The 14191-nt window shown below is 42.9% G+C and overlaps 1 protein-coding gene across 2 annotated transcripts in view; it reads right to left on the minus strand.

Moving 5' to 3' along the window:
- Positions 1 to 13915, minus strand: part of KITLG (KIT ligand) — a 93135-nt gene extending 79220 nt beyond the window's left edge. Inside the window, exon 1 of one of the 2 annotated variants that reach the window (XM_004583081.2) lies at positions 13665 to 13915. In XM_004583081.2, coding sequence (XP_004583138.1) covers positions 13665 to 13679 — 15 coding nt within the window. In that variant the 5' untranslated portion in view covers positions 13680 to 13915. The remainder of the gene's footprint in view (positions 1 to 13664) is intronic. The other variant, XM_058673460.1, reaches the window with a different exon arrangement.
- Positions 13916 to 14191: the final 276 nt, after the last annotated feature.

Here is a 14191-nt window from a genome sequence, read left to right on the forward strand (position 1 = left end):
CAAATAGAACTACATCAAACTTAAAAGCTTCTGTACAGCAAAGAAAAATTAACAAAGTAATAAGCAACCAATGGAATGGGAGTAAATCTTTGCACACTACAAAACTGATAAGGGACTAATATCCAGGACTTACAAAGAACTTCAGAAACCCAGGGACAGTAAAAACAACAACAACAACAACAACAAAAACAACAAACAAACAACAACAACAACAAAAAATCCTGTGAAGTAATGGTCAAAGGAAATGAACAGACTTTTTCAAAAGGATAGATTCAAATGACTAACAGACATATGAAAAGATGTTCAGGTCCCTAGATATCAGGGAAACACAAATGAAAACCACATGATGTTCCACCTAACTCCAGTGAGGTTGGCCTACTTTCAGAACTCTACTAACAATAACTTGGTGTGGATGTGGGGAGAAAGGTACTCTCCTTCATTGCTGGTGGGAGTGTAGGCTAGTACAACCACAAGCAATGGGAATCAGTATGGAGAGTGCTTAAAGAATTGCAAATAAACCTGCCATATGACCCAGCTATCCCTCTCCTAGGAATATTCAAAGGAAATGAAACCTGCATATAAGAAGGGGATTTTAATCCTACATTTATAGCAGCACAATCTACAATAGCAAAGAGGTGGTAACAATCCAGGTGCCCATCCAAAGAGCAGTGATTAAAGAAACTGTGGTACATCTATTCCTTGGAATACTACTCAGCCATTAAAAAGAATGAAATCATACCATTTGCAACTAGATGGTCTCAACTAGCAATCATTATGCTCAGTGAATAAGTCAATACCAAAAGGACAAATACCATATATTCTGTCTGATATAAGGCAACCTTCATGCAAATTTTAAGATGAAGAACCTTTTCCATACTGTTTTTGCTGCATGCCATGTTTTTTGATGTTTTTGTTTTCACTTTCATTTCTTTCAAATTGTTTCCTTTCTCTTGTTGAATTCATCACTGACTCATGGATTGCATAGTGGCATCACTTTATCCAAGAGGCTTTTGTGTTTTCTTTTCTTTACTCATGCATTGGTTGTTCAGTGGCATGTTTTTTGACTCCATGGTGCTGTACATTTTTTGTTTGAACTTCATACCTGTTGTTGGCTTTTCATGGCTTCTCATTTAAGGGAATATATAATGCTGGCATAGAAATGCCTATCTTATTCAAATGTTCAGATATTCAAATGTGAAGATACAATGCATTATGCGTCCTTATTTCAAAATAAAAGACGGACTCCCAATGAAACTGTTGGATATATCTAGACAATGGGATGCTGGACTGTCTGACACTGTCTGTACCAACGATGTTGGGGTACACTTAAATAACAGACTGACAGATTTATGACTGCTTATGAAGGACTACACTATTGTAATATGGTGAACATCAGTTAGGGGTTGGGAATTTGTGTGAGGAGGGGAGTGGGGAAATCCCAGACCCTATGGAATTGTACCATAAAATTAAAAAAAAAATAAAAGATAAAAAAACTATCATCTTAAAAGCCAAACAACAACAAAAGTAATGCCAGCTCCAGGTCCTGCCAGCCTGACTCATAATCCAGCTCTGCTACAAAGTGTCTCCATGACCTTGGCACATGCTAGAAAGATACAACTTTGTCCTATGTAAACTCGCAAGGTTATAATTATACACATTCGGCTTTGTTTTTTTCTCCAGTTTTGGCTAAATTAAAACTAACTATTCAAGACACATGAATTTGAAGCCTGAGATCTCTGATGCTGGACACTTTGCAAGTGAAACTATTTATTTAACCGAGTATACCATCATTTTTGCAGTTACCTTCTCTTGGATGTTATTAACAACAGCAAATGTTTAGTTAGTACTTTCTTTGTGTCAGGAATGGACAAAGTACTTTTTGTGGATTGTGTCTCTTAACTTTTATAAACACTTATGTGAAAGGTACCATCTCTCATCCTGTTTACAGATAGTGAAAATGTTTCAACTGTGCCTGCAGACTCTTTCTAGTTTACCACGCCACAATTCCATTTTCTCCCTCACCTGCCGGATGATACCAGCACTTTTCAGGTAACAACTTCATTTGTAGTCACCCACTAATGAGTCCACTATAAGATAATGTTGCTAATGAGGATACTGCTTCATTAATACATATTTCTATCTATCAATCTGTCTATAGATAGAGATATGTCTAGATATAAAATTTATATGCTTGAATTGATAAGGAATTATCAAGCAGCATCCAAAACATAAATAAATGGGAGCTTGAAAACCTGGATATATGTATAAAGACATTATTAAATGGCTTTTTAAAATGTTTATCTATTTTTACTTAAGAGCCAGATTTACAGAGAAAGGAGAGATTGTTCCTCTACTGGTTCACTCCCCAAATGGCTGCAGTGGCTGGAGCTGAGCTAATCAGAAGTCATGAGCTTCTTTCCAGGTTTCCCATGTGGATGCAAGGGCCCAAGCACTTAGGCCATCCTCTGATGCTTTCCCAAGCCCGAGGCAGAGAGTTGTATCAGAAGTCGAGCACCCAGGATATGAACTGGTGCTCATATGGGATACCAGTACTGCAGGTAGACTATTAGCCTGCAAGGCCACCCTGCTGGCTTCTAAAAAGGCTTTTTAATACAGTTACAGCAATTTAAAACTATTTTCAAACATAGCATATCAATAAGCTTGGAACAAAGCAATCAAAGATCTCTAGAGTGTGTTTCTTTTTCCAAGAAGTTATTTTGAAATACAATTTTAAAATATTTTAAAATCTACTCCCTGCCAACAAGTACCACTTTATGGGAAAGGCTCAAGGTTTTGGCAGGAATTCCTAATTCCAGAAAGGAAATGGCACTTTTATGGTCAACCATGGTCCTCCCTCACAAAAGAGGAGTCAGCCACTGGTTTCCTTCTGACAGCTGAGGAGATGGGGCTGGGAACCGCTGGTCTTGGAGTCCTGGCTCCCTCAGAGGGGGCAGTGTGGCTCACACAGTCATTCACACTTCGGGGAAGTACTGAGGAGCTGCTTGCCCTCAGTCTTCCTGGTTAAAGATTACAACCCATCACATTTCTGCATCCAGAAGTCCCAAAGAAGAAGCAGCTCAAGCTCACAGATGGTATGCATATTGCATGTTTCCCAGCATGGGTGCATCATCTTGCAGCCACGAAAGGAATCTGTTCCCTAGAATTTAACAAACATGGCTTCAGGTTCAACCTCCTGCACTCACTTGCATAATTTTCCTTTTCATTTTGAACACATTTTCTTAATTGCTTGCGGCATCAGCATTCCATGTTGGAATAGAATTTCCAATGCAGACCAGTTCAGGCTAATCTGCTAGTAGCACAGATTCCGGCTAACACTCCTGGTAAAGCAGCAGAAGATGGACTTGGTACCTGGGTTCCTGGCATGCGTGCGCGCGCGCGCGCGCACACACACGGTAGACCAGGAGGAGTTCCTGACTATTGACTGGCGGAATCATCCATCAAATAGAAGATCTATTACTATCTGTTGCTCTTTCAAATGAATAAATAAATCTGGCTTAAAAGTGGGACATTTTCTTAATTCTCTGAGCGTTTATGAATGCTTAAGACTGTAGATAATGTATAAGTAAAGCTACGCTATTATTTTTCAAGAATTACCTTAATTAATTCCTGATAAACTCTGTTACCAAGGTCAAGAATTGCTAATGATAAATTCTTCCTATGGAGTACAGATTTGTTATAATGTTCTAGCAAAGAGGGGAATGATTATTAAGTGCCAGCTGTGGTGATCTTAATATACCTCATTGAATCATTATATCAATACTGTTTCTAAGTGGTGACTTCCCTGCTCATTTTAAACACTGAAAAAGTGAAGTTCAGAAAGAAAAACTTACTGAGGATCTTAAAGCTCTTTTGTGGCAGAACTGATACTCCTTTTCCATCTATAACTTAGTATAACCTTTTCTATCCTCACATGGTTTCTAGTTTCACTTGGTAAAATAATGCTGCCACTCTGCTCAGCAGCTCCAAACACAAAATTGTTGTTTTCTAAAATCTATGAGTAGTGGCTTATTTTTTAATATCCGAAGAGCATTTGTTTCTTTATTTGAAAGGATGAGAGACAGACAAGACACTCCCATCCCCAACTTCACTCCCCAAATGCCCCAGTGGCCAGGCTAACATGTGGCTAAAGCCCAGAGCCTGGGATACCAGTCATGTGTTCAACTTGGGTGGCAGCCACCCCATTATCTGAGCCTTTCCCCCAGGGTCTGCATCAAAAGGAGTCAAGAGCCAGACCTGGGAATCAAACCTGGGTCCTCTGATGTGGCACACGGGCATTTAACTGGCTTTTTGGCATTTGCCTGGCTTTTTGGCATTTGCCTTTGATTTAGTGCTCTTGGAAACAGTATACTTGCCTTTGGGGTACTGAATTTGTGGTATAAACACTGAATCTGGTGATAATCTTTCCTAATAACTAGACTTGACAAGGTTGAAAGATTGGCAAGGTTGAAAGATTTTATTTTAGTTTTCTCATCTGAGAAATGGGATCTAACAGTTCCTACCTCCCAGTTAATGTTGGAACTGCATCTACTAAGTGCCAGTTTGGCATGATCTATTATAAGGAGTGTTGATTTTATAAAACAATAGTGGAAGCTATTTAAAATAGTTACACATTGAAATGTCAAACATTTGACACTTGTGCCAGTAGATTTCGTTCCTTCATAGTGACTCACTGATGAGTGACATTTACACAGAAGTACAAACAATAAATGGGAAAAAAAAAAAACAGTAGGGATTTTAAAGTCCACTGAAGTGTTTAAAAATAAGATGAAACTAAATGAATGCAAAGGGACCAAAATAGGTCCTCTCATATTATGAGCATCATATGAGCACACTTCAAAAAGTTAATGTATATTGGAGTGAAAAGATAAATGTTTGGAGTGGGCGTTGAGCTGAGCAGTGAAGATGCCTGCATCCCACATGTCGGTGCCTGGGTTCTGTTCCCAGCTCCAGCTTCAGATTCCAGCTTTCTGCACACCCTGGGAGGCAGCAGTCATTGATTGGATTTCCATCACCCAGTTAGACCTAGATTGCATGCTCAGCCCCCAGCTCCTGGTTTGACCACAGTGCAGCCCTGGCCATTGCAAGCTTTCAGAGAATGAGCCAGCCTTTGGAAGCTCTTCTTCTCCAGCTCTTTCTCTGTCTCTGGCTGCTTCCCCCTCCAAAAAAAAAACCCTCCACATTTTTTTTAAAAAAGTGCTCATTTCAATTCAAGAAAAATTTCTTGAGTTCCATGTACATTTTTTTTGACAATATACATTTTCCATGGACTTTCTGAAGGCTCCTCATATGCATGGGTTTCCATTTTTTTGCACCAAAATAAGCCTATCTTTAATTTCCCCACAAATTTTTAATGGACTTGCTATTATTACTAACAATTATGTTTTCAAAGATCTTTTAAAAATTTTATTTATTGTGAAAGGCACAGAGAAAAAAGGAGACAGAGAGAGCTCACCTTCTCACCTCTAAATACTTGCAGCAGGCACAGCTGGTCCAGGATGAAACCAGTATCCCAGAATTCCATCCAAAGCCTCCACATGGGTGGCAAACCCAAGCCTTTGGGCCATATTTTGCTGCTTCTCCAAGCACACTGGCATGGAGATAGATTAGATGAGGAAGATCCAGGACTCAAACCAGTTCTCTGATGAAGGATGTTGGCATCTCAAGTAGCAGCTAAACCTACTGTGACAACACCAGCCCCCATCAGCAGCTACTTCTAATTTCAAATGATCATTTTAATAACTCTTTACTGTGGACACACATGGTGATAATGTAACTCAAGCTGCTTGAAATTCCTGCATCCTAGCATCCTGAATCCAAGTGCTGGGATCCAGTCCAACCTCTGCTTATGATGCGGTTTCTCACTAAGGTAGATCCTGAGAGGCAATCAAGTTGCCAAGTCCCAGGGTTGCTGAGACCTGTGTGGGCAGCTGGGTTCCACTTGGTTGTCTCTGCTTTTACAGAATCTGAGGAATGAACTAGCAGATAGAAGATGAATTTGGTTTTCTTTCTCTCTTTGGGTCTCTGCCTCTCAAACAAAATTTAACTTTACAGGAACTAATGAAAAATCTACTTTCTTACATAGGAATCATGAATTAAGGTTTTTTTTGTTTTAAAAAAAACTTATAAGTTGCTACAAAACAATGGAACAGTTGTGTAAATTCTATTCTTTAGTCCTGTGCTGTTCTACTTAGAATCAATTTCAGACGATTATTAAAAAAAGCATGCTAAGACTTCTTTTCATTTGTCACAAATGTTTCCTAAAACTTGATTCTTCCATTTATTCCCTGTTCTGGACCACCTGGAAGCAGTAAGCAGCCGTTCCAAAGTACTCTGCCGATCTGTCTTTGTAACACACAGCAGCATGACATTTGTTTGCACGCCAATCCTCCACCTAATGGAACATGCCTCTAGGTGGGTCCTACCTGCCGAACACAGCAGGTCTGTAAAATTGCCAGAGACTCAAGCTAAAGCAATCACAAGAGTTTGGGTTGATCCTGAGGAATGGAAGCCCCTAATATGCTTACCATTTCAGAAGCATCAAATTGTGGCTTCACACTGAAGCATAAATAATGATTCCATGTTTTGACCACTGAGGCTTGTTTTGCAATCCGCGGGTTTTCTAGAGTATGTTAGAAACTATTTTATGTGAAAACATCTTTGCCCTCTTCTCTGGCTGCTCATCCATCTACAAGTCTGCAGTGAGTTTATACATGTTGACAGCCACTGCACCCATTTGGCTAGCTCATCCCAGGAGAGTGGCAAAGCCTTTAGAACAAAACATACTTTCTGTTGCCCACTGTTCTGGGAGGCCAAGGAACCTGGGTGTGTTTTGCAATGCTGTCGTTTTGGAGGGACGGCCTGGGGAAAGGGACCCCAAGTGAACAGTGAAAAATGCAGTGTCGTGGAGACCTAAGCAAATCTCCCACAACTGAAAGCGATATTTCCAGGGTTATTGTAGAGGCTGCCTGGCTTAAGACACTCTCACTCGCTGAGGTGAAGCTATTCAATCTTGAAATGTCATTCAGCCCTGAAATGGAAACGCCATTGGTTCCCAGATTCTGTGTCAAGATGAAAAAGACCCATGGGGGGTTTTGTTTGGAAAATGAACTTCTACTCTGGAAAAGGCAACACCAGACATGTTTGTAAGACAAACACAACACCCTCCCTCCCTGTTCTCCCAGCACCAGGATGTACTCTGTCCTCCCAAGTATGTAAAGGACACAGGTAGTGGAGGTGGCCTTTCTGCAAAGGTGAGGAGCTGTGCTCTTTCCAATGGGGGCACGGCAGATGGATAAGTTTGCTGTGACTTTTCATGCCCTGTCCCATGGGCACCCTAGGGAGCAATGGCATTCTTTGCAAGGCAGCAAAAGCATTTTTGAGCTGCTGTCTGTATACTTGGAACCTGACAAAAGCAACCTAATTGTCCTCCTCCAACAGAACTTTGTTCTAATCAGCAGCCCTTCACGAGCCCCAAGGCTATGTCTATTAGCTACACCTACAAAGCCAATTGCGGAATGCCTACATCCAAATAACCAAAGGGTGGCTAATGCTATTTTTTCTTTTAAATTGTCCAGGAGAGGATATTGTTTCAATTCTGAACTTGGCTTCAGATCATTAGACCCTGCTGTCATTCACAGAACACTATTTAACATCATTGTCATGTCTCTCTTTTCAGAGGAATCGGCACTCCCTGCTGGAAGATAGGTCGGTGGATCTTTAGATGCTCTGCTACCAAGAGGAAAAGGATGGCTGAAGCTTTGACTTCTAAGGAAAAAATGCTGCCTGCTACTGGACTGGAAAGAGGTGGACAAGAACTCCTGTAAGGTTGGTACCAGACCCTGGCACAAAAGCAGGGCAAGGAGACACTAGGCAAAGTGGCTCCTGCCTCTTTTTCCCTGTGTCTCCAACTGCAGCCTCTCTGTGTCACTGCCTTCTCAGAAGTAATCATTTGTGAGTTAATCAGATCCCCCTCAGGGTCACACACCCAAAGGCAGAGCCAAATTCAGATTCTCTCGAAGAACACTCTTTCTCCTACATCACCACATTCCCCCTTCAATGGATCTTTCTCCATCTCCACTCTGCACACAGATATTGGATACTCCAGGAACAATAAAGCCAGGCAAATACCAGAAAACGTTACCTCTTCAAAGCTTGTCTCCTTGAGCACTGCCTAGTTTGGCAGCAGGATACTTCCTCATTACACAACTCGAGAGATTAAAAGAGAGAAAGCATATTCTCTTCAATCCCAGCCTTTGTGAAAACAGAAAAGTAGAAAGGCCTTCCTTGTTACTGAGAAATATTAGTAGTAGGTAAAATAGCTGAAGCAGCCTAAAATCAAACCTTCATTTCTCCCCACCTTCTGGTTCACAATCAGTCGTAAACCAAGGGTAATCATTTGTACTTACGCTGAAGGAGAGGCTACGGAAGCCTCATAGATGGGGAAACCTGAATGCCATCTGGCCCAGACTTCACGATTTGCAGCATCTTCAAAATGGAAAACTTTCAAAAAAGGAAATCACTTTGAAATGACCTTCCCCTACTTTCTCATTTTCAGACTGAGCACACTGGGATTCAGAGTTTCCAAATAACTTTCCAAAGTCCTACAACTTAGTATCCAGGTTAATAAAAGAATTCAGTCTCCTAACAGCCAAGCCAAGGTGGCAACCTAGAAAAAACAGTAAAATGTAGCCAAAGGACAAAGAGAGCTACATACACAGCAGTCTTCCTGGAGATGACACATTGTGATTTTCAAACCAGAACCCTGAGGCCTAATCGTATGAAAATCCCCTTCCCCCTCAACCTCCTTTTCTTTTCTCCTTTCCTTCTTTTCTTTTTCTTTCTTCTTCTTCTTTTTTTTTTTTTTTCTGGACAGAACAAAATAGGTAGAGCAAGGATAATGATAATTTTCTCAAACTCCCAGGGCCCTGTAAACAGTTTGTTTTTTTTCTTTCTAGGATACCTATAATTAAGTTAAAAAGGCCAAAACATCTTGGTGCACCTATAAATCAGTAAGGCCATGGTCAAGGGTTTCCATGAAACAAAGTCTATCCAAAACAAGGCTGAAAGCAGCGTAGATTATAAAAGCATCTGAGTGTTCCCTCAATTCGTTTTATAAATTGTTCTGACTACATAGGTGACTAAGACCAAAGACAGAGACTCCTGCCGCTGCCCATGATTCATGTACCAGAAAAAGAGAGATAAAAGATCCCTCCTTGCAGATTTATTTTCAAATGCCTTACCCTAATTTATAATGGGAACATTAAGATAATTGAGAAAAGGAAAAAAAAAGTCTCAAACTTGCATAATGAGAAAAACAAATGTCACTGCATGTTGCCTGGTAAGGATAACAAAGAGAGCCTGCCCGGATGAATGCGTGGCCTCCCTCAATGGAGCAAGTGCCGGAGTAGCAGGCGCGGGAGGCTGACCAAGCCTCTGTAGTCTGCAATAGACCAAGCCCTCTCCCAGTGATCCTGGGGGAACCCGGAAAGCAGGAGTGTGGAAATAAGAAGCTGAACCAGAGATTGAGGAGGGAACGTGTCTATTTTCTGTGATTCTTTTAACTCATTCATTTCTCACCCTCAAGAAAATCTTCAAAGAATTTAACTTTTTTCATGCCCACCTAGCCCTCTATTTTTGCATATTCCTGGTTTGACATATGCTAATGACAGTCTACAATCAAACAGCAGTCTAGAATGGGAGGCAGGAATCCTTGAATCCAAAATTAGGAAAACTCAGTCCCTGTCCTTTGCTTATTAGAACATCACTGATTTGTGATATCTAGTTTGTCCCTGGCTTATTAAAAACAGGTAGGCAGTTCTCAGGAATAATACATTCACACTACAAAGCTACTACTCCGTGAAGCTCCTGTGCTGGAATAAAGACTTACAGAAAAGCTCAGACAAACTCCTTACAAATGTCACAGAGGAAAACTCTTAATAGCAATTTTGTAATCATTATAGAGATTACAAAAGGGAAACTCCAAGGACTTTAACCATTTGCCTAAGGTAAGTGGCAAAGCAGAAATTAGAATCTAAGTCTTAAGAGGCAAGAGCCTAGAATCCTTCCACTAACCACTGTTTGGGTGCTGTAGCACATAGCATTTGAAGGGTACAATGCAATGGAACTCAGCACCCTATTCGAGTCTCAGACCAGCTCTTTGGCCTGGGATTTTTCCTAAATGTTATTTTAAGGTGATGGAAAGACAAATTTCCATCACCTTTCATTAAAGAACAAATTTCACTCATCATTTGCTATCTCCAAATCAGCAGTTAGACATAAGTAAAATTTGGCAATTTTAATTGGCTTGGCACAGACTTTCAGATTTCCATATGGTTATTCTCCTTGTTTTATGTTACGTGTAATCAACTTAGCACTTGAGTTTTCATCTTGGCAGAATGTATCAATTAAAAGCTACATAAGCTAGAATTTTTCAAAGCATACATTCCAAACAGAGTGATCTTGAGGACAAGATGTTCAAATGTTCTTTTCATTAATATGCTGATTTTCTTTCTATAAAACAACTTTCCTCTTGATTCCCATAGAAAAACACTTCATAATAATTTTTAAAAGGGGTACTTTCCTTGGAAGAATGAAAGCCCATTTGCTGCTTTTCTGAAAGCTAGTGTGCCTAAAATGGACTCTTCTATGTTCTTTGCAAGGTGCACCTTTTACTTTCTCTGTATTTCTGAAACAGCCAGCTGATACAGCAGCTCTTAACACTGTGCCCTGAAATGAAAATGTAAGCACATGGATAAACCTGGCACTGGTCATATTAACTTGACAGCACTTTTAACCAAATCTTAACGGGTGTTACTTAACAGAGCAGTCTATGGAGCATCCTGTTTAAAATACAGCTTTAAAAATGTATACACATTGAAAGAGATGTTCTTACAAAGGTACCACCTCAATCCCGTTAGAAAAAAATGACACCACACAATATACATAAAATACTCACAGAAATCTGAAAAAATGAAAAACATTCATCTCCGCATGCTGGAGATGAAAAGGATGGCCCAGTTGCTCCTCATGATCATTGCCTATGTAATTATTTTCCAAATAGTGAAGTCCTTCACATGTGCTTCATAGATGAAAGAATCATTCATCAAACCCCAAGTGGTTGTTGATGGAATTTTCACACTTATTTAAATTGATTGAAAGGCCAAAATGCTTGGTGCACCCAGGACTCTTGGAAAGCTTGTGTGAATCAAATGAAAGTAGTTGTTTTTTAATGTTACTCTCAAATTCTCTTTCTATACACGGGTCAATGTGAGAGTACAGAACTAGTTGCACTGCCTTATAATGGAGCACTGGGGCCACTACCATGTATATAAAAGACCATCTAGATGGCTAAGCATTAGATCATTTGTAGATATTCCACCATGGCTAGGATAACATTAGACTCCAATCGACTCATTGTGCATCTTACAACCCAATTTCCTTATGCTATTTTCCAATCACACAGAGCTGCACAGAAAATTTACTTATACCTTCTTGCATTAGAAAATGTTGGCTATTCCCTCTTTTGTCTCCATGGATTATTTTATTGAGTTCTGTGCTACTTCCAGGGTCCTGTTTTTTGGCAGCAAGATTGTGGGATTGCTAGAATTATCTTTAAAGAAAACTTTAAAGGTCATTGTAGTCTAGGCAATGAATGCCTTCATTCAACAAGGGCATGGCCCTCCTGGCCAGCGTGCCCTTTAACATCAGCAAGTTCCCCCAAAGGGCCTGCACTTTAACTTGGTCCAAACAGGTCACATTTCTAAAATACTTAGCTGTCTCCAATGTCCCTGGTTCGCAGCACTGATTCACTCAGGCCACAGCCACAACGTTTAGGGCTAGTTGGGCCTCTTTCTAGTTTTCAATGGAATTGCTCCATGTAATCCTATTTACACAACCATTTAATCAAAGTGAGAGAGGCGATTACAGAGCTCACATTTAGTTTTGCAAAGCCAGGGTGCAAGGATCATCAGTCTACAGACTCGCAAAGTGACTTGATAGCACATCGCCCGCTTTGGAGTGTTGGACATTAACCTCATCTATCTCCTCCTGTTTTGTTTAAATAGGAAGGTCCAAATGCTTTTCCTGAATTACAAGGTAGCAACTTCCCCATCCAGGTCTTAGGGAGCAGGTGTTACTACCAAAACAAACAGGTTCCCCACCCTTGCCTATTATTCCACAAAGCAGAAAGTCTGGCCACATCAAGCAGATTACATAGGACCTTATTTTTTTCGGCAGAAATCTTCAGCATTTTCATTTCATGGTGACCCAGGTGACCTCCACCAGCTGACCCGCTGGCAGAGAGCGGGGTGTGGGGGAGGGGGGACACTTGGCTTCCCTGATCTCAGAGATTGAGGGCTCTAAAGACTAAGGCTCAGCCTCCTTTGATTTAGTCCGGCAAGTTCCCTTCTACAGCGGTGCGTGTAAGGGACTCCACATGGTGTGCACATCTCAGAGCCAGACACTGGTTGAAAATGCACTGTTAAGCGGATGACTTCATGAAAGCATGTCCAGTCCAGGGACGCCTTCATTCTGAGCTGGCGTATTTGCAGAAGTCTCCAATTCCCTATCCCCCCCTCACCACCACCACTTCCCACCTCTTCCACACATCTGAGGAAGTGCAATCTTCCTCGTAGCCTCTGGGGGGTGAGAGGGCAGCCTTAGCCAACCGGTGGGAGAAAACACGGAGCCATTCCTAAGGAGGCAAGTGAGAAGAGGGAAGAGCCACTGGGAGAGGGGGGAAAAAAAAGAAAGAAAAGAAAGAGAAAGAAACTGCACCGTGGCGCCCCATTCTAAACGAGCCACATTTTTGCTTTAAGGTGGTGGTGGTGGTGGGGAATCTAATTGTACCCCTGGGCAGTGCTTCACCCACAGAGCTTTATGCATCATGCACAATTTAGCAGCTCTAAGAATTATCTCAATAACTATCATTAGAGGTGCTCATTTAAAAAAAAAAAAACTTTCTCTCCTTTGTAATAGAAGGTGCATGCACTGTGCAGATATCAGCTCTACAGGAGCGATCCAGAGAGCCCACCCAGAGCCGCCAACTAATCAAATGCGCCGACACAGGGAGCCAAGTTTCCCGGGCGGGCTGGGCAGGTTCCCCTCCCGCCAAGCCGAGCTGAGCCGTTCAGCAGCTCCGAGCTGGCTTAGCTCCCGAGGCGGCGCCGCGCCCCGCGCCCACCTGCGGGCTGCACAAATAAATCTGGGTGCGAGAGCCAGCCGAGGGTGGCGCGGCGGGGGATGGGAGAGGTGTTTCATAATCGCCTTCCGAAGAGAAGGGAAAAATGATTCCCTGCACAGACAAGCCTTCGAGGGATAACTTCAAGGCCAAGGAGTCAGTCAAGCCTCCCATCCGACGGGAACCGCTGTTTCCGACTGACAGTTGCAAACTTCAGCTGCCAGGGCTCAAACTTGACTCGGGCTCTCGCTCTTATCACTCCCACTCCTCGCCTACTGGACTCACCCAGGTGGAAGGCTTGGGGCTCGCACAACACGCCCGACTTTCCCCCTACACATGTCTTTGCTTCCAGGGCGGGCACAAGCTGGCCTGTCCCGGGTGTGGATTCTGGCGCGCACTGGCCTCCAAGGAGGCTCCGGTACGATTTTCTTGGAATGCCTGTGCCGTCCAGGCACGCCTTACTTACTTGTGTCTTCTTCATAAGGAAAGGCAGCGCTGCGATCCAGCCCAGGCAGCGGTGTGGCGACTCCGTTTAGCTGTTCTGGAGCTCCAGCATATTGCACGAGCAGCGGCGGCAGATAGTCCAAGCATTGGGTAGCCCGAGCACAGCGCCCTCTCCTCGGCCCGTGCAGCCCGCGGCGTTCCAAGTCCCGGCGCGAGGCGGCGAGTGAAGCCCGGGCCGCCGCGCCGCCAGTGCTTTTATACTGCGCCCTCCTGCCGGCTCCGGGACACGCCTCCTTCCCTTCCGGAGCCCCGGGGAGGCGAGACGCCCGCGGAGGCGAGGGAGGAAAACCCAGGAGCGCGGCTGGGGTGCGGTGAATGCCTCAGAAGTTGGATGGGTCAAAGCAAGCGAGTCCTCCAGCCTAGGGGTCCCGGGCGCGCAGGGGAGGAAGCTACAAGGGCGTGTGTGGGGTGCCCAGGACCAAGCTTAGCAACCTGCAGCCGCGGTTCACGCTGCGCGAGAGGCGCAGCAAGTCCGGTCCTGGCCTCCCG

This window comes from Ochotona princeps, chromosome 15, assembly GCF_030435755.1.
Source record: "Ochotona princeps isolate mOchPri1 chromosome 15, mOchPri1.hap1, whole genome shotgun sequence".
Lineage (NCBI taxonomy): Eukaryota > Metazoa > Chordata > Mammalia > Lagomorpha > Ochotonidae > Ochotona > Ochotona princeps.